The sequence below is a fragment of the Manis javanica genome, chromosome 6, assembly GCF_040802235.1.
Source record: "Manis javanica isolate MJ-LG chromosome 6, MJ_LKY, whole genome shotgun sequence".
In the NCBI taxonomy this organism is placed as follows: domain Eukaryota; kingdom Metazoa; phylum Chordata; class Mammalia; order Pholidota; family Manidae; genus Manis; species Manis javanica.
In genome coordinates this window covers 55121792-55142619 of record NC_133161.1, presented here as the reverse complement: position 1 = coordinate 55142619, position 20828 = coordinate 55121792, and the positions used below count along the sequence as shown (strand labels likewise).

Below are 20828 nucleotides of genomic sequence, written 5' to 3'. Positions count from 1 at the left end.
TTGGACAAATACCTTCAGGCTTCAGAGTCCTTCCTTTGCTATAAATTAAATGGTTTAATTAAATGAATCTATACCTTGATATCAATGGAGACTTTATTCCATTGGTAGAGGACCTGCTGATAACCAGTCAAGGAAAGTATGTAAATTCCCATCAGACACATGTTTTGTCCAAGGAAGCAGATAACCAAGCACTCAAAGCAACTCTTGAAAGTACTGAGAAGCAAACCACAGGGAAAACTGGAAATGAGGACAGTAAAGTCAAACCTCTCAGCGTTTACAAGGGGATAGGTCTGAAAGCAGCAATTTAGTGGCAGATTAACCTGCAAACCAGCATTTAAAGTTTGATGTAACTTCTTCGAAATCAAAAGTCCTATGTAAGCTCCAAGTGCAAAAGAAGCTGCAGCTCCTAAGTGGAAAGATGCTACTGATATGTTGGAAATTATCCCGACTTGCTCATCTGTCTTGCTCCTCACAGCCAACTAACAGAAATAATACGACCAGTGTTGCCTCCCAATGTAGAGGTGACCTCTCAACATGGCAGAATGATAGGATGAAAGAATGTTTGGGTGAAACATTTCAGAAGGCAGTTTGTGTTAGCTATTAAAAGTCAAAAATGGCCACATCTATGCACACCTTGCCCAGCATCCAGCATGGCAATCATCTTTGCTATCATAGCATGACAGGCAGTTTTCTCCAGAAAACAAATGCCAAACACATAAAAGGTCAACACTAATTTCTCTGTATTCAGAATATAGATTACCCCATTGACCACCCGACCTTTCATGCCAGTTTTAGAAAACCTGTCGGAAAGAATAGAAATTTCTATGGCTTGTGGAACTTTTTCGGGATATAAGGTCTTGACCAGCAATATGAAAGTATATTGTTGGGTTTCCTTTCAATATCAATACTTAGTATCACATTTTGGGTCTTGTAAGTGCTCCCATATGTTTCAGAAATAATTAAATTTTTATTGACATTTTGGCCTGCCTCCCAAAGATGAATATCCTTCAGCTGTTAAACATTTGATAGGTTTGAAGTTGGGAAAGTTTTTTATTTAATATTTTTATGCTCTTGAATATATACATACAGAAAAGACAAGAGGTGACCTGAATCTTTTGATGTAGTGATCAAAACTCTAAGAAAAAGGCAATGACTTTCAAAACCTCTCAGGCTGCCCTTTGAGAGGAAAGAATAATTACTATGCCTTTTGTCATATGATTAAGCTTATCAAATCAGGATCAGTTCTACATAAACCAATAAATGCTGATCTGATGCCTTGTTTTGTAGTGTTATGAAGAATGAAGCTTGTATTTTGGACAAATAAGGGCTTTTTTTGTTTGTTTAAGGCTGTCGAGTTAATTTATTCTCTTTCACCCAGGAAATCAGGCTTATTTTTCAATGGAGAAAGCAAACCGCTGACCTTCAAGTTACTAACATGGAAGGAACTTGAGAGGAGGGTGGAGACTCATCAAAAAAGACTGAAATGGTCATTTGCTGTTCCCCAATATTACAGGCTCCCAGCTTTGCGGGATTCTAAGCAAATAGCCAGAATATCATTCAGGGCCAAACCTTCCTCCGTAAGCATGCATTTACTATCAGTGCTCTGGCCTCGACTCTCCTGACTGCTGGTCTTCAAGCCTGCCGGAGGCTAATTTCTTCCTAATTTGCCTTCACCTTTGGGAAAGAAGAAAGAAAACAAAGTTCCTCGGTCCCAGTCAATCCCTTATCTGTTACATTTCGAAGAAAAGAAATGGCTGGTAAACTTCGTGTCCTCTGGGAAAAGCATTCCGGGAAAAGTACCTCTGGGAAAAGTAGGTACTGCCCGTCGGGCCCACCTTTAACTTAAGGTTGACAGATGTCCTCAGCGGTTCTCAGTACCGCCGGCCCTGGGGTTCCCCTAAAATCGCGCTAGTGTCCGCCCTGTCTGACCTGCCCCCTGCCGCGGCGCACATTTCAGCTCTTCAGCTTCACCGTGGATCTTGCAGTAACTGAGTCAGGAGGGTTATTTTTTCTGGCCTCGCCTCACGGGCTCAGACTGCAGGGAGCTTTCGAAAAGACAGCGCCTCCTCCCACTCCGAGCCCCGGCAGCTTCTGAACGCTGCCCGGGCCTCCGCCCCGCGGGAACCAGGATGCGATCTACGCGGCGGCGGCCAGAGACTGAGGCCGGAGGGTGAAACCACCAGGGTTCCCAATGGAGGGCTTATTCCCGCCTCCCTTCACATTTGGGGGTCAAATCACATTAACACCAAGCCACCAACAGGGCGGAAGCAGGTGGTTAATTGCCTAAACTAGAGTTGCCTGCAAGAGACAAACTTTACAGGCGGGTGACTTGGTTTCCCTATTTAGCTCTGTCATCATTGAACGGCCTCTGCTTCCTCCTTATTCGGAAGGTGGCGTAAGTTTATCAGCTGCTGCAGAAGGCTGGTACACACTGTCACGCCAGGGTGACAAGCAAGCTGGCGCAGTAGGCGTGCGGGATCCCATCCGCGCAGCTATTGGAAGCAGGTTTCCTTCACCCCTTCCTGGAAGGTAAGAGCTTTGGCATCTGGAAATGTCAGAAAGGAGCCTTTCGCAGTAAATCATCCTGAAAAGCATTCAAATCAGACAAGCGTCTAGAGACCCTTTAGACACTCCACCCCCAAAATCCTAGATCAAAGTGCAATTTCTGGAACCATAAACACCTATTATAAGCAAAATCCTGCTTATCTGAAGGATGCTAAAACAGCGTAAGGAAGGGGAGAGGGGCATTTGCCGATGTAAATCCCCCGCACTAATTCAAAAACTCTTTCTTAAGCAGTGCAAACTGCTTTCATGGAGATGACCAACCACAGCACTTCTAAATTAGCCCAATACGCGTTTCTCGTGTGCTCCGAACAGCTGGCCGGAGCGTCTAGCAAGCGGGACTGGACATCCCTTTCACTTGCTTTTTTCAAGCAGGAGAAGCAGGTGCGAGAGAGTCCGGGCCTTGAGAGGTGGATGGGGCGGAGAAAGAGAAGCCACTTGGTCCCAGATTAGAGGACAGCAACAGCTCTTTAGAGATTGTATTAGAGCGGCAAACCTCAGTGCAATGCACCGTTCTTCCGAAATTTACAAAACTCGGAACAGAAAACACGCGCCCAGGCAATTTCTGCTTTCGCTGAACTCTCCCGGCTGCGCTACTTTTGTGCAGTAATACTTTGCAAATTTCCGAGTTCTCTCTAGAGGGATCGAGGACACTAAGAGGGGATCTGGAGTGGAAATGTCTTCGATTCTCAGAAGGCAACTTTCTTGCCTCGGAAATGAAAAGACCCGTTTTTACTGCGACTTCCTTGGTCAATCCGGAGTTAACCGAATGTGGTGAAATCTCAAACCTGGGGCAGGGATGGCGTGGCCAGGCGTCTGCCGCGGAAGCTACAGGGGCGGTGGGGGGAGAGTGGGGGGCGGGGGAGAGGACCAGCAAGGAGAGACCTCCCCCCACCAACCCTCGCCGCTCAGAGACGCGCTAGCTGCTCAGGTACCACAAGAGGGGGCGTTAGGAGCCGTGCTGGCGGCTAGCGGACTCTAGGGTTGAGATTATTCGGCACAATTCTTTTACTCCTTACAGTCCATTTCTTACGGGTGATTTATGAACTAGCCTCTTTGATCTGGGACGGTTTTATCTGTCCACTGCCACAGATGACAGACGCGGTTGCTAAAATGCCTGGTCTCAGATGCCTAAAGGGTTGCTCCCCCTCTTCCCAAATGCTGTTGCTTTTTCTCTGGCGATCCCTACCTCCTGCCTCTTCGCTCCCTCCTCCCCACCCCCAACCAGCCCCGTTTGCTGTGTTAGTAACAAGTACCTCCGGGTGTTTTAAGTCAACAAGAAAGCGCCAGGGTCAGTTGGGGGCCAAAGCAGGCAGATTTGGGGGACGCTATCCCCTGGTGCCACATGTGATGCGTTGGGGTCCTAAGAAGACCCTCCCGCCCCTCCCCCGCCCTCCTGCTAGTAACCTAGAGAGTTGGCTCTGAAAGCGCGGGAGCCCGCCTTGCAGAGAGAGAAGGCGAAGCCCTCGCAGTCAAGTTCCTGGGGGCCTGGATTTGCTCAGAGAAGGGGCAAGAAGACGGGATGCAGAAGGCATTCAATCCACCGTTATCTGCGGGCCAGGACTCATCGGAACAACCACATCGACTTAATTGGGGAGGAAAAGAGGCGGCAGGAAAGGGGGAGAGGGGATCACATTACGGAGCCTCCCAGTCGCTAATAGGTAAAGGAAAAGCGTGGTCTCAGAAGCGATTATTAATAGTACATTTTTGTATATGTGTGGTAGTAATATTTCATTATAACCATATCCTGGAACAAAGAGTTGTTATTTCATGTTTCTTTCCTTTGTTATTACTCTGACAGGAGTTCTAAAAACAGGATTTTCCAAATCAAAAGATCCCGGAGTCGTCTGCCCCTTTCCCAGCCCCCCTTCCCTTCACCAAACTGCTCATGGTATCATTATCCCGGTACGGATTCTTGTACTCTTGATTTAGCCGGAGGACATTTAATAGCTGACTGGATTAAATGTTGCAGACTCCAGCCTGGGCTATTTGAAAATCCGGGTCGTGGACTGTGCCTAACTTCAGAGAAAGAAAACTGATCTATGAGATGTGTTTTAAGTTTCACTCAGTCGGGGCCTGGAGAGAAGGAAGAGGAAGAAGGATTCTCTGCTCAGAGTCTCTTTTATATGTCATAAAGTTAGAAGTTATAAAAGGTGTGTGTTGATGGGGGTAGCAAGAGAAGTCAAGGGTGGAATGAGGCGAGAGACACCTTAGCAAGGCTAAGAGAAATCTCCTGTTACAATGTGAAAAAGGGATTTATAAGAACATTTTAAAGAATGCTGCTGTGGAAGGTAGAGTTCTGCTCAGGAATGGAACACTGGTTTAGGGGTGCCCCAACAGACCTCTCTGAAAGATTCATTATCATTGCTAAACTTTAAGCACTGAGATGGTCTCTGTTTGCTGCATATTGGTTTTCAGCAATCCTAACAATTCTTTGATTGGTGTTAAGTTTCAGGAACAAAAGAGGGAAAAAATGTGGACTGTTTTGTCCAGTACTATGTTTAGAAATGAAGGTCTGGAACCCAAAGGAGAGTTCTATGTAGCAGAGGCAGGGAGGGTGTTGGGTCCAAACCAACATTCATCTAGGTTAAGGAATCCCAGAGGGGCAGGATCTGAGGTCTTCCTCCAGAATGCTTTGGAAGCTATAACCAGATATGATATGCACCCAAAGGTAATAAATCAAGGTTAAGTTCCTTCAGGGATGGATGCCTGGATGGATATTTAGATTAAATGCTATAGAGGGGGAAAAAAGTGTCTATTTATCCTGTCTTGTGCATTTTTAAAACTGCCAACCCTTACAGCTAATGTGATCAGTCTGAATGTATTTCAATTCTGAACACACCTTTGGAAGCCCAAAGAACAGGATGAACTCTGACACTAAATTTAGAGTTGAATGGTGGCAACATAATCACCATAAGCCAGGTGCAGTGTCAGTTTAACAGACACTTAGGAACAGTATTGCATTTAAATGAAGAGCCACAACACAGTTCATTTAATGTACAGTCTTAAAAGTATTGTCAACAAATATCTGAAACCTTAATGCATGCAGAGACCCAAGCCTGCACCACATGTTAATATTCACAATAGCGTCTGTGAACATCTCTCTTAAATACAGAGAAAGGAATTGGGCTGTCTTACAACTGGGCAAGCGCTAATTCATTTTAATTTTGTTTATAAACGGAGCTTCCTTCTTTCACAGAGGAAAAAAAAAGCCGCCTATTTGAGCAAGTCATTAGAGAAATCTTTTTCAATCAAACCGATGATTTAACTTGGTAAAAGCCTTACCCCCCCCTAGGCAGCAGGGATCCCCAGAGCACTGGGTCCCAGCCCCAGGAGGGAGGAATCACCCGCTCATCTTTCAGCCCATTCAAGCATCTTGGAGGTTTAGGGTCTGTCAGGCCTGGCATTCCTTCGCTCGTCTTATCACTCTCTACCCCTTCAAAAAGGCAATTGATTAGTTTCAGCTTCCAAACCGAGATCCGATCCGTTCCTCAGGATCAAACGTCTTTGGGAAGCCAAGAGAGAAAAATGGGGGATGGGGAATGTGAAGGCAGAAAACGCAAGGGGATGGGGAGGGTGGGGAGAAATCTGCCCGCCACCCCAACCCTCCGCACCAAGGCACCTGGAGGATAGGGGGTGCTGGGCAGGGGATGGGATTGGGACTTGCGCTGGAAGACACACTTCACAGTTTAAGATGTGTCTCCCCTTTCCGGAAGCAAATATTTGAAGGAGAAAATAGGTATCTAGAAAAGGAGGTTGATGATTTATGCCTGGATTTCCCTCCAAGCATTTGCCTCCCTTGTATTTACAGGCGTGGCCCCTTTGCAAGTTGTACATCTGTTCTCTTCACGTGACATTTCATAAAAGCCTTAACATCTGGGCAAGATAAACTTCCTTCAGGTACCTGTTTAACTTTTCACTTGCCACGCTCGCGTCAACCCGGCCGGTCCCTTTCCCTCTCCCGCCTGCCTCAGTGATGGGGTCTGTGGCGTGCTTTGTTCCAGACCCCTCGCTCTCGCCCCAGCCCCATAACACCCCACGTCTACCCCCTCCGAGCACCAACCTTTTCCAGGACCAGTTTCCTTGGCAGACCTCGGATCCTTAACGTCTCCCGTCTCTGGCTCCACTGTGCAGGTAAATGAGGGCACCATCTTGAACCCAGGAGCAAAGTCACATTTCATTCGATTCCGGCTTCAAATCCAAATCAAACCAAACCAAACCAAAACAACAGCAAACAAAACAATGCCTAATAAGCAACACTCAAACTCTAGCCTAGATTCGACAGTCTCATAGACATATATATATATATATTCCTCGGTGAAATGAGAAAAAAGGAGCAGCTGATTTTGATGGTTGTCTTTTCATTGAGCATTCGCTCTAGCTGGTAGATGTTTAAACTGCGTGTTTTACAGACATTTAATTTCATTCGCTCGCCATCTCCCCTCCCCCAAGGAGGCTGCCTTTCTGGGATGGATGTTTTTAAAATTGTTTTTTCTTTTCCTAATCTGGAGTTTTGTTCATGCAGAAGTACGAGGACATATCCACAAACTTGAGAAGGGGGAATAAATAGAAGGAAAAGAAAATAGTCCACGTAAATGAGAAAGACGGCCATTCGAGGCCCTCGCTGCAGCAAACCCCAAACGATTTCAATGCAGGGCGCCCACGATATTCTGGCTATAATTGAGTGGGGTTTTTTTCCTGAGTTTTTTTCTTAACATGTGCTTTTTACCACGGTTACTATGACTCTGATACGAGAAGCTGAATATTCATTATGATCCCATCCCACCCTTTCCCCAAGACTTATCTCCTTGGCCTTTATAAAGGAGAATAATATAAGGGGAGACTTTGGTGCCAGTGATTTTAACCTGCCCCACCTTCCAATGACCTGCCACATGCTCCTTCTTACTTTATAGACATCTGGGAATTCCATACATGCCTTAAACTCCAATTACACACCTTCTTCAAAGGACACGTGCTTTGATTTGCTAAAAACATTAAGTGGGCTCACGTCCTGGGGCCTTGGGAAAAAGCGAATGGAAAATGTATCCCACGTCCCGCTTATTGGGTCTATCGTTTGCTGTTCAGTAAATAGGGGTAATTAATAATCCTGTTTGCATTTTCGAGGGCTCGGCTTCGAGGTTTCTGGGAAATAGTGAGGTTGCTGGCTTTAAGAAATTAGGAGGAAACCGATTTCTCCTTGCACTCTGCCGGTGCACTTTCCACTTTTGCTGGTGCTGGGGGTGGGGCACGCTTTACAACGCACGAGCAGAAAATTCTGGAAAAGTGGCCCCCGGGGATATCACTCCCGACCCCTGTTTGTTGCTAATACAGGCCTATCTTGGGAAATTTGAGGTTAGGCCTCCGCCTGACAGTTGCCGCAGCTCCCTTTGCTAACACTGGAGCCTCCGCCTCCGCCTCCGCGCAGCGACCAGACGCGGGGCCCGAGCCGTCCGGGACGTCCGAGGAGGACAGGGACATTGTCACTCTCCCCACGGTGCTGCCTGGCCCGCCACCCACGCAGAGGAGTCTGGCCCGTGCCTCCTCCCGCGCCCGCCGCAGGTGAGACTCCCGCTCCCCACGGAGTTCTGCTTGGGTTTCCGTGGCGTTTGTTCCCCGCAGGTTTGTTTGTTTTCCTTCAAATTACAGATGCAGGGAAAACCGCCTGACATCATGAGAGCGGGACAAACGCTCACTTTGAAGGATTCCTGGGCAGGACTTCAAGTGAAATCATATGCCTGAAAAGAACTTGATACCGGTCTAGAGAAAATAACCAGTTCTGAGTTTGCCAAACCGTGGAATGTGCAAAATGCTCCACTTTTTTGCAAGAGGCCAAGTGTCCCTTAAAAAGCCCCATTATGAATAGGAGCCTAGAGACCAAAGGAGCAAGACGCATGTGCTGTTGTTGTGGGGAAAAAAAGTACACACGGTGTGTGAGTTTCTGCTCTTTAACGTTATTTTACTAATAATTTGTTCCACTTAAGAGAGGGTACCTGCAACTGTGAATGAATTATCCATCTGTGCATGGGCTTAGCAAGTGTTAGCACAAAGAGGGGAAATGTGTGTATATGGGCACAAAAATGTACTGCTTTCTTATGACTGAAGGCTATCAAGCCAATGAAATTAAAAGATAGAAAAATTATGTGCATTGTAAAGGAATCATTCTCACTCAGTTGTTTAGAATTCACCCAAGACTATTTAATACAATACTTTCCCTCCAGTGAATACATTCTGGCTAAAGGGTAAAAGGGTAAAGATTACCCAGTCCAGCCAGCACATTAAATTCTCACTTCTGAAACAGAGGTAATTCATCCTTCATCCTAAGTGTCCTTTAAATAATAGGTAGGAAAAAAATGAAATAAAATGAAAACAGGAAATAATGGTACAGAGAAAGTAACATAGGTAGCTTCATTTCCATTCTTAAAAACAGCATTGTCATGTGTATGGGAGGAGGCTGAGAATACAGAAATCGTCTACAAGCTGAAAATTGTATTATAATAGTTAATATTTCCCACTATGAATTATTCTCAAAGGAAAACTATTTACCACCTTTCTTTCATTTGTTTATTTCTCTGAAAATCTAGGGGAAAATATTATCTTCAGTTTAATATTTAGTATTACTCAATGTACATTTGGCATTTCCTTTTCTCCAAAGTGTTTTCTCTTACGAGAAAAGTTCAGAGAATGAGACACCAAAAAAAAAAAAAAAATGAAAGAGACAAATGAAAGACTACCTTTTTTTTGGAAACTTCTAGTTTTTATGTCATCAGAGTTAAAGTAGAGATTACCTGCTCAGCAATGATGGTCAGCTCCATCCTGATGTATGTCAAGAAATCTGAAATATCAAATGGTCAGACCAAGCTTGTGAACAAGGAGATTCCTCCATCAACAATTTAGAAAATGGAGATTGTTGGATGATACACACAAAAAAGAGAATTACCCATCTTGATGCACTCCCTCATCCTTCTAGGACACCCGCTTACATTTCTACCCTATATACACATGCACACACGAACACACATACCACAAACACACTCACACATGATCACTTTCCCCATCTTATTATTTAGTAAAAGACAATCAAAATCCAAAAATTAACCCCCTCCAAGCCTTTGCTAATATTTTAATATAAGTAAATGCTACAGGCTCCTTAACATAAAATATGGTCTAAAACAGTCACAATAATAAATTTACAATATTGTTATGTCAGCATTCTATGATGATGTGTAGAGAGGGAAACAAAAACTTTCAGGCAATATAATAATTTTAACTTGAATAGAGCAAACACAATCTGGATTCATACACTTATTTGCCATAGTCATTATTTGAAATTAGGCAGCAAAACCTGTTTGAAAGCTTTACTAATTACACTTTAATGCATTGAACTGGATGTAAAAGTTAAGAACTAAGCAGTACAAACTTACTATTTCTAATGATATTAATTATAAAAGCCAATATTTTCCTAGTCCTGAAGTAACCGTAATGAAATAAAAATCAAGCATCATTTGTCTGTTACTGTTTAACTTAACTTCATCAGATATTTGCACACTTGTAAGTAGGCAAGCAGGGAAAAATTCCGTATAATTTTGGATAAAATATATTTGATAATGAACTGACTGGAAAATGAATAGCTGTAATATTTAAAATTACAACTGTTCCAATAGTTAACAAAGAATCTGAAAGTTTAGGTTGTTTATTGTATTTTATTTCAAAGCTATATTTTCGTTACATTAAAGGGGCAGGATTCCCAAATGGATAACATCAACATGGGAAAATATTGACTTTGGCTTTTCTTTTTAACAAACATGACATTAAGTGGCATTTTCATTCATGAAAGTTATGCAAATTACAAATTGAATTATGTTTCTTGCTGAATGAAACTATATTCTATGCATTTGTATTAATTTATGTGTGTATAGACAATTTTAATAACACTTTATGCATCCTTTCACAGAAATGAACTTGTTTTTAAGAATGCTCACAAAGAGTGGAGGGCGTGACAAAAAAGTACAGTAACAAGAGAAAATAGTGCTGGCTTCATACTGGTGATTTGCATTTAAATGTTTTACAGCTGCCTTCTGAAAATATAAGCAAGAGAGGTGAGTAACAAATTTAAGTTTTTGCTGTTTGGGACCTGATAAGAGATGGGAGAGATGCTGTTAAGCCCAATGAGCACCAAACTGGAATAATAATAAAGCTGTCTTTCTAAATAGCATGCTTGTGCCTGTCAGTAGTTTATTTGAGTTTTTCACTGCTTTGTTTATATTAGTGCCCCCTCCCTCCTGAGTGCCTCCAGAGTTAAACAAGCAGTTATTTACCTCCAACTTAATCCTGAGCTTTAAAAATATAGACCAAACTCTAAGGTTCTTAAAATTTTCAATCATATTTATTTATTGCAGAAAAATAATATACAAAGATATTTACAAAACAATCATAAAAATATGAATGCATTTAGACACCCGATCTATTTGCATTTTACCATGGGTCATCAATAAATAAATAGAATGTTGTTTTTTTGTATTTTAAGTTTTTATTCCCTCAGAGGAATAATGAAAAAGGAATTAACTGACCGGGATTTTGCAAGTCAGTTTGATCTCAGTATTTTTATTTCTAAATGTGTTCTTAAAATTCCTCTGATTGTTACCATTTTAAATTGAGAAAGTCCATAATGATGCCTTTCCTTTCAGTGGCTGATTGGCACGACCTCTTGAGAATGCATGCATGAAAAAATAAAAATAAAAACATTCTTCGTCAAAAAAAAAAAAGGAACACAAACAACTGTTCAGACTTCTATCAGAATGCAGAGGTGTGAGGATGGTGCCGCTGCCCGCCTGGGAATCACTGTCCACGGGCCTGTCTCGCTTTCTCTTTTAAAAGTGCTCCCCACGCCCTGTTTCTTTGAATTTGGGTTCTGCTCTTCTAATTTCCAAGAAAATCTTTGGCATATATATTTATTTAGTTATCCAGCTCCAGAGTCTCTAGACTGTCCATTTTCTCCTTCTCTGGAAACAATGACATCTGCAAAAACCCAGAGGGGGGGAAAGTTGGTTATTGTTTAGGTCTCTGTGGTTGTTTTCTAAGACTAGTGAGCACTGTTCTTATCACCACCAACGAGAAATTACGCTGAACAACCTGGAAGGATTTCAGCCCAAGGGCCAAAGGAAGTGGGTGGGCGGAAAGGGGGAGGAGGTGGAATTTGGAAACATTTGTTTTAAGGAGAACAAAAACTTAAAGCCAAAAGAAAGGGAGGCGCTGCCAATACTGTCCTTACCCATGACCCCTGAGTCTTTCTCAGCCTTCCCTCCTGCCTGTCACGCACACGCACGCACACGCACGCTCCTCACAAGGGCGCATCCCTCTCTCCCTAGTGGGGACTGAACTGCCTTCCGGGGATGCTCCGAGGGTGAGGTGGCTGTGCCCGGTTGAGTGGGAGAGCTGAGAGGGGTGAGGAAGAGGGAGAGAAGGCGAGGTGGACCGAGAGCCGCGGCCTGGCCTTCAGTTCATCTGCCACCTGAGCGGCAAAGCGGGCAGAGGCGCCGGTCCTTACCTAGGTCTCCAGCCCTGCCGAGGGGTGGGGAACTCCGCCTGCTAGTGGGACGCGGACATGGACCAGGCCCCCTCCATCCTCCAGACCGAGAAGGCGTAGCTGAGCCGCTCGTGGGCCACGTAACTGCAGCTTGCCATCTTGGAGTCCAGCTCGTCGCTCTGGAGGACCTGGTAGAGGAAGTCGATGTACCTGGCCGCCAACTTGAGGGTCTGGATCTTGCTCAGCTTGTCCGAGGGCAGCGTGGGGATGATCTTCCGCAGCGCGGCAAACGCCTCGTTCAGCGACTGCGTGCGCTGGCGCTCCCGCACATTGGCCATGACCCGCTGCGTCTGCAGCTCCTCGTAGGACTGCGGGCTCCCGCCGCCGCTGCTGCTCCCGCCACCGCCCGCGCCGCCGCCTCCGCAGCCCGCAGACTTCTTGCCGCGCTTGCCCTGGGCCGGGCTGCCGGGCTCGTCGCCGCCTCCGACGCCTCCGCCCGCGGCCCCGCCGGGCCCCGCGCCGCCGCCCGCGCTGCGCCGGCTGCTGCGCCGCTTGCGCCCCCCGCGCTTGCCGCTCGGCGGCTGCTGCCGGTCCGGCTCCTCCTCGCTGTTGCTCAGGCTGTCGTCGGCCGGCGAGACTGGCGAGCTGGACACGTCCTGCATCATCTCTCGGGCGGCAATGCGCGGCCTCGCAGGCCCGGGGCAGAGGGGCGGCCCGGGGGAGAGTCGGAGAGCGGGGCGCCTCAGCCCGCCAGCTTCCCCCGCGCGCGGCGCCGGCCGGGGCGGTGCGGCCCTCCGAGCAGGGAGCGGGAGGAGGGCCGGGAAGGATCTCCGCGGGGAGGGCGCGCGGGGGAGGCGGGGAGGGAAGTGGGAGGGGGAGTGGACGGTGTGGATGGCCCCGAGGTCCAAAAAGAAGGCGCCCAACGGCTGCACGCACACCCCACTCGTCCTGCAAACGCTTCCCGTGCGCGCGAGCTCGCGAGGTGTCTGGGAGTTGGGCGAAAGCTGCAGATTTGGAGGCTCTTATACCTCCGTGCGGGCGGAAAGTTTGGGGGCAGCAGTATCATTGGCCTGACGTGGGGAGGAGGGCCTTTTCGAAGTTTTATAGGAAAGTTTCCGCTTTCCAGCAATCCCCCCACCCTTTCCCTCCCCCCCCTTCCTCAGGGTCTAACAATTCGTCCTCCCAAACCATTCAAAAACGACCTGGCCCAGGCGGCCGGCCCCTATGCCCGCCTCCTTGCTGCCCTCCCCCTTCTCTCCCCCTTCCCTCTCCGCCGCCGGGCGCGGGGCGATTTCCTTCCGCGCCGGAGCGCGCGGGCCGCGCCCCCGCACCCGAGCGCAGCCCCAGAAAGCGGCCGGAGGGGACCGTCCCGGCTGTGGTGTCGGTCCCTCCCGGAGTGGCTGTGACGGCGGCGGCGACAGCTTCTGCGCAGTGCGTGATGTCTCATCTCGCCCCAGTACCCGCTAGGTCCGCGGAGCCGGTTTGGGCGGCGGGCGGTAGTGGCAAGAAAACTGGCAACCGCGGAGTCCACCCAGTGGTCAGGTAGAAGGGCCCCTGGGTCCCAAGGACCAAGCCACTGCGTCTGGCCCAGAGGTCTTGGGCGTTTCTGAAGACGTGGCCGCGCCGCGGGAACTGCGGACTGCGCCGGGCCTGCTCTCTCACCCCTCCCTGGGAAGCATCTGGGCCTTTTCCCTCCACAGTGACCCAGTCTAACGCTTCCCAACACCCAAAGGACTACCTACACTTCCGAAGGTGCTAGATAAAGCCGGTAGTTCATTTTCCCGCGGAAGGCAGTCCTGTGCTTGGAGAAGGCTGCAGGGGCCGGAGGGGGGCAGCGCAGCGTCTTCGCCCAGGCCCTGATCGTCCAGGCTGCCAGCCTAAGGTGGAGGACACTGTGGCCATTTCATCGCCACCCGACTCCCAAATAAGATCCTGCATTGTGACTGCTAAGGGTTGGCTCGAAGTGAGATAGGGGTTTAAACTGTCTGGAGATGAGGAGCTTGAGGGCTGTGATAATCCCCTTTCCCACCCCCACCCTTCCTAGGAGGTCGATTGGGCAATTAGCTTCGTGAGCCTCCAGTAAATTCTACTTGGACCCTTATGCACTTTAAGCATTTCTATTTAATAGATAACAACGAAGAGCCTACAAAGAGGTGTAAATTGAGATTCTGGCAAACAGAAGGCAACAAAAGTTGGTGAGCTGGAAGCGAAGAAAGCCGCTGTGGAAGAAAGGCCCATCTTTGCAATGCTAAACCTTTTTCTTTTTTCGGAAGGAGTTGGGATAGAATGACGGCTTTCTGTGCACCCCTTATGTTACAGAGCAAACCAAAGGTCAAAAGCAGTTGTTAGTTTTCGGGGACAGATTTGGGGTGGTGCCAAAGTTGTGTGCCTTGCGCCCACCTCCCCTGTGCAGGCCGAACTTTAAAATGAGAATTAACTCAGGAAAGAAGCGCCCCATTCTGGTCCAAACCGAGGGTGGCAGCCGTGGGTGTCGGGAGGTGGAGGCGGGAGCCCAGGCGAAGCGCAGGCAGGCCACGTGGCTGTGACCCGCTGAGGCTCGAGCTTTGGTCCAGCGAAATCCTGGGGTCTGGAGCTCCTGGGGCCAGCGGAAGGGCTCAGCCTTGGGGGGCCAGAGAGGTCCCAAGGCACCCCTCCCCTGGGAGTCGAACAAGTAAGTGCTTTGATGGGAAGAGCGACTTACAGGATTTGTCCATCACCATTTTTACAATTATTCAGAAACAATGACCAGAGCGTGCCAACTGGCCTACTTCGAGTGTCGCTGCTATGTTTTAAAATGAAAGCCTGCATGAAAATCAGATTCTACTTGGTCTCTTTAAAACAAAGCGCAGTCTGATAAGTCACCCTTGTGTTTGCATTGTCTGTCTACAGGCTTTTATCTCTTGGAAGCAGTTAGAGAATAAGGTAGAAATTCTGCCTCACTCTACTAAGTGTTCTCTTTTGTAAATCTGAATATTGCAGAGTATTCTGCAATTCTTATTTGAACGTGGCTGTAGAAAACTTCCCATCGTTACCTACCTTGTTTTTTCTTTTTAAATCAATCTCCAATCTTAATTATGTTTTGTTTTGTTTTTCCTTTAGCTGAATTCTCAAAGATTTCAAATAATTGGACTCTTTCCTTTGTGGCTGTGGGTAAGCAAGACAGGAAAGTGTGGGCAAAGTGTAAAGGAAACCTTGCCTGACCAAGGGGAATTGGGGTTGGGGGAGGGGGTGGAAACGGGGGCGGAGAAGCTGGAGAGAAACCGAGTCCACAACAGCGCAACAGACAGGGATCTTTAGCCAGCTCGACTTGCAAAGTCATCAGTCTCGAAGACTAGTTCTTAAACAAGTTGGCCCAGCACTTCTGCAGGCACTAACCTACTAGGGGATGAAGGCCTTCTGGCCTTTGGGTATAGGGGTTTTCAGGGTTGAGGCGATGCTCTGGAGGCCAGAATGCTTAAAAGAGGGTTTACAATGAATTACCTAACCAGAACCATCAGGGAATCTTCCTGAGTGGCAATGAATGACTTTAGTTCTGAGGAGGAATTTCTCTTGAATTCTTCCAAGGAGTTGAGTTGAGGAGGAGGAGAGGGTGGTTGAGTGCCCCAATGTTACTTTTTGAGCAGAAGGTTACAGCTTGCCAAATGAGTCACCTCTTAAAAACCTTTGGGAATCTTACAACATTGCAAATTGCAGCATTTCAGTCCAAGTGTCCCTGTCTTGGGGCTCTTCTATGACTATGTCCTGCCTAACATTTTATCAAACTTGGGGCAAGAGTAAAGGCTGTATGTGCTGATGAGCCAAGTAATTGCGGATATTGTGTATTTGCAACAATGATAACTTCCACAATATTCAGTTTAACATATGAAAGTTTAACCTAGTTCTAAAACACTAATTTCAGACTTTTAAAAGCCATCTTAGAAATGTCCCTTTGGGGCTGAACTTAGCCTGACCTGCAGGACATCAGCAGAGTGCTACCTTCTACGGGAATACTGGATTAGGTGGAGTGAAATCATTTCATACTTCTGAAGTAAATTCCCTAAAAGAAAATTTAACTGAAAACGAGAGTTTTTCTGTTGCATTTGGATAATTCGAAATGTGCTTTGTTTTCAAACTGCAGACCTGACATATTCGCAGCCCTTCCTGAGGAATGCATGCTGTGCTAAAAACTGGGGAAGGAAATGTTGTTAGAAGTAACTGTTGTTAGAGTTAATAATCTCATACTAAGCATATGCAATGAATATGTATGTATCTATACCCTTAAAGTTTGAATATGCACTGGCATTCTCTTATCAACAATCATTTATTAGTACTTGTAGAGAAGAAAAAGAAACACGTATGCTAGAATTGCTAGCAAACTGGTAAATTTTGTAATTGGGGCTTTAATCTGATCCTACTCTTTCTCCTCAGCCTTTGGATGATCTATCACCTGTTTGTTGGCTTAGAAATAATCTCTCTGAATTGCATGAATGAAGTACGGGAGCCTTCACACAGAAGGGGGCGCAAATTGGAAAAGTCTACATTTGCATGGAACTCAACACGGCGTGTTTTAGATTTCATCTTGTTTTGAACACTCCACAAGGATAGCCTACTTTGATATTTAAACAAGAGAATTTTACCAAAGTGGAATATAAAGTTTATGTCAATACAAGTGACTTTTATCACGGCAGGTTCTTCCTCAGTGACACAGGGAGCCTTAATGTTTGAACACCTTGCCCTAAATAAGAGGTGATTCTTTCTCTTTTAATGATAGTTTAATCCATGAATTTAGCTGATTCTACCTTTCTCTTCCTTAATTTCTTTAAGAATAAAGAACTAAAACTTGAAACTTTCAATCCAGAAATAAAATGAAAAAAATACATTAAGTACAAGAAATTGAGTTGCTAAGAGTACCTCAAATGAGCACATCGAAATTTCAAATAAGTATTAATCTTTAAAGCTAATGATATTTTGCATTCAAAATAAGGATAAAATAAGGAGATACAATATGCCTTGTAGGGAGAGAAGAATCAGACTCTGGAAAACGAAGTCTTGAAGAACCTTCCCGTTCTCCGCCCGCTATTAGCTTACTGGGTGTGCAGTAAGCATGTTTCTGTGCCATTTTTGCTGCCAATTAACCTTGTATAAATACACTCTCATTTGACTTATTTCAGAGAGTTGCTGGAATAGCTAAAGAAATAATATAAGAGATAAATTATTATTCATAAAGGTTTTTATCATGGCCACAATTTTCCTTAGTGTTTTTATCTCTTCTCTTTAATCATCTGATGATTAAGCAGTTTAAATATAAATAGAATGATTTCCATTCTGTGTTTTTGCAGGTTAAAGTTCCCTTTCTGATTGCTCGCAGTTTTCATCTCTTTTCACTTCAAGGGATTTCCTTACTCACAAATGACTCTTCCTGGAGTCTTAAATCCTATTTCCATTGTTAGGATTGATTCTTCCTACAGAAGACATGTTGTTTTTGCCAGTGACCACAAGAGGACACAATTTCCCAGAGAACTTTGTAAAAAGCAGTTTATAGAAGAGGAAAGTAACAAAAATAGCAAAAATATTGCATAATCAATGAATGTCATTTTGGGGCTGCCTAGTTAATCTTTGTATTAATTAAAAAAACAAACATGAGTTGATAGTTAAGCTTTACATTTTTTTGGAAAACTTTTTATTGTAGACCGTAAAAGCATATATTTGTGAAAATACACTAAAATACTACTATTTTAAGGGAAAATATTTATTTTACATTAGCAGATATTGTACAAAAGTCACAGTGACCTGGAATTTTACTTTCTCAATTTTAAAACTGTGTTCAGGAGTGAAAAACAGTTTTAAAAAAATATATGACTATTCAAAAATGCTTTTCAAAGTTTAATTTTCAGTTTGTGCGTTAGGGTGTCTTTATCCAAAAAATTAACATGGAAATTATGTTTTACGGTTTGTTGGTTATATTTTAATGCACATAACAGGTTAAGAACTAAAATTATTTTTTCAAGATACGGAAAAATTGGTTATTTTAAGGTGTTGACTCCCGGCACTTCCCTAGAATTTTATGCATCTTCTGATTTAAGTTCACCTTCCTCTTTCCTTTCCTACTACTTCCTCTCAAAAAAGGTTTCAGAGCATCAGATTACTTTGCAAATTGAAGTTAACTAATGAATTACAGCTTGATATTTTTCTGGGAGAATGTCATAGTTCTGGTGGTGTGCCATGGCAACCAGGCTGGTGAATCCCTGCTTTCATTGGAACTCAATGTTTCTATTTTGCGTTTGTGTCTTTTTGCAGAAATGATCTTAATCACATTCTGAGACCCTGCTGGAGAGACTGAGCCATGGACCAAAAGACCTGGAAAAAGAAGAAGAGGAAAATACAAAGGAGTGAGAACAGAATAAAACTAAGGAGGAGACAGAGCAAAATGTAGAGAGAGGGTGAATAGGTCTCTGGAGCAAGCGAGCTAGACTGCTAGAGAAAAAGAGAGGATGCAGCTTGATATGTAGGGGGAATTAGCCTATTCGACAAGAGAAAGAAAGAAAGAAATGAATGTAGGGGAAATAGAAAAGCAGCAGGATTATTTGCCTCAGTTTCTGCTCAGAGATAGTTGCAAGTAGCTGCCTGTCCATTGGTATAGGCATTTAGTTTGAAAAATCCCTATCATTCTCACCCAAGTCATAACTTGGTAAGGAAAAAGGGAGAGAGCCATAAAACGTGTAATTAAAGTTGGTGTTTATGTGATAGGCGTGCTCTCTGCAGAATTAGAGTGACGAGTTGTGATACGTCATTCCTGGATCTCAAGATGGTGGAGGGGAAGGCGTCTGGGGAATACTAATACCATTACTCCATGAAGAATGCTATGAGCCATGACAGCATTTTGGAAATCTTAATGTGGTTGCTAAAACTACTAGCCACTAATTATTTTCTCCTTGCCCTTCACAATGGAGATCAAAGTGGGTGTTTTTCCTGTGGTTATCCAGGACCAGTGCCTTTTCCCTCCCACCTCAGACACCTCAGGGAAGGACATGGCTGTACGTGATGGTCCTTGCTCCCATTCACCCCTATGCAAGACCTTGAGAGATTGTAAGGTTCTGGTTCTGCCTAACAGTGCGACCTGAATTCTGGTTTCAAGTGACACCATTTCATTCCAACATGTTTATTGATTCTTTTTGAGTTTAACAAAAAATGCATCGAAGTCTCTATGTTGAGTGCTTGGAATAAGAAAACTTAGTCCCTGACATTAAGGTGTCACAGTCTAATGGGAACCAAAACATGAAAACAGTTTTGTAACTTGGAGAGCTAAATGCTGTGATAAGTGTTTTCAAGGAGGCCAAGGAAGGACACTGGACCTACTCTGAGGTGACAGGAAGCCTTTGCGTGTTGGGAAATCACCTCTTGCAAAGGTACACTTCTGGGAAGCCTGTTCCAGAGAGAAACACACAGAAAGACCCAAAGACTGAATTAAGATGCACATGTCACATAGTGTATCAAGTCATTTTGAAACATACAACAAGAAAGGGCAATAGATTAAGCAGGAGCAAATAGTAAGGACTATGCTACCCAGATCCTGGCACACAAATGTATGATGTTAATATGTTCTCTCTCTCTCTCTCTCTCTCTCTCTCTCTCTCTCTCTCTCTCTCTCTCTCTCTTTTCATCAGCCATGCTTGCTGATGATGTGGTTAAGAGTTCCAAAGTTAAAGGTAATCAATGGTGGAGAGTGACAGGAGTTAAAATATACTTGTCTCTATTAGAGAGGCAAAGGGCAAATACTCTTCTCCACACAGCTGGAGCTTTGCACTTAACCTGCTGAGCCCCTGTGGATTTTCTTTCTCTGTCTTGGCCAGAGGACAAGGCCAGATTGGATGTCACCCATAGAGAGCCTACTTAAGACCTCATGAGTATGTGTGCCACAGAAATAATGGGGTTCCCTAAGAGCTTCATGACTTAGGTGCTTACTAGTCTTTGTGTCCCTTCCTACTTACTGTAGCGATGGGTGAGATAACCTCTCAGACTACTTATTTCCATACTTAATGTCATCTCTCTTCCTTGTTTTTCTGATTCTCTCTAGCAGAATTGAATAGTCATGAACAATACAGCAAGCAGGCATTGCAGTTCTCCTGAAGTGTACTTTATCTCAGCTTCAGTCTTGAGGCATGCATGGGGTGAACCAGGTGAGGTGCAGAGAGGGCAGGAGGAAAGGAAGACATTGGGAACAGCCTGGGCAAAGGCGTGGAGGCATGGACGTGCCTGGCCTTTTCAGCGACCTGTGAGGGGTTTTGTATAGCTGGAGGCAGAATGACTGTTGGGAGCAGCCAGAAATGATACAAAATTTAAATCACAGTAAGTTTGTGTGCCAAAGCTAAGGAATTTAGTTTTTTAAATGCATCTGGGAAAAACTTAAGAATGTTAAGCAGGGAAATGTCATGATCAGATTTATATTTTATACAAATTTGTGGGCAGTGAAGGGGATAGATTAGACAGTTATATGACTAGATTTAGGAAGTTCTTGCATCAACCCACAATATATCCAATGTAAGAATATCAACTTATTTATGAGAACTTACACCATTGCAGTAGCTATGGGGGATGTGAACAGGATAACATAAAGTTGAGAAAAAAATGACTGGATTTGGGGATATTTGGAAGAATCAGCTTCCTCATCTGTAAAATGAAGTAATTGGATAATTTGAGTAAGTTGAAAAATCTAAACTTGAAAGGATTTTAGAAATTATCTAGTCTGACTAGTCAGTTTTATAGA

General features: G+C 44.9%; 1 protein-coding gene and 2 long non-coding RNA genes across 6 annotated transcripts in view; 1 reads left to right on the top strand and 2 right to left on the bottom strand.

Moving 5' to 3' along the window:
- Positions 1 to 6762, bottom strand: part of LOC140849898 (uncharacterized) — a 187943-nt gene extending 181181 nt beyond the window's left edge. For all 3 annotated transcript variants that reach the window (XR_012132260.1, XR_012132259.1, XR_012132258.1), the window contains exon 1: positions 6626 to 6762. This is a non-coding gene — a long non-coding RNA (uncharacterized lncRNA). The remainder of the gene's footprint in view (positions 1 to 6625) is intronic.
- On the top strand, positions 1046 to 10779 carry LOC140849899 (uncharacterized). Of its 2 annotated transcripts, none has more exons than XR_012132261.1 (4): positions 1046 to 2529; positions 6374 to 6462; positions 7894 to 8488; positions 10514 to 10779. It is a non-coding gene; the product is annotated as an uncharacterized lncRNA (long non-coding RNA). The 2 variants fall into 2 exon arrangements; XR_012132262.1 differs by having other exon boundaries at positions 6635 to 8488.
- Positions 10780 to 10923: 144 nt separating this feature from the next.
- TWIST1 (twist family bHLH transcription factor 1) lies at positions 10924 to 12886 on the bottom strand. The gene is made up of 2 exons (XM_037021913.2): positions 12107 to 12886; positions 10924 to 11577 (listed from the first exon to the last, which is right to left on the bottom strand). The coding sequence occupies exon 1, from the start codon at positions 12748 to 12750 to the stop codon at positions 12148 to 12150; it is 603 nt and encodes a 200-aa protein (XP_036877808.1). The 5' UTR covers positions 12751 to 12886; the 3' UTR covers positions 10924 to 11577; positions 12107 to 12147.
- Positions 12887 to 20828: the final 7942 nt, after the last annotated feature.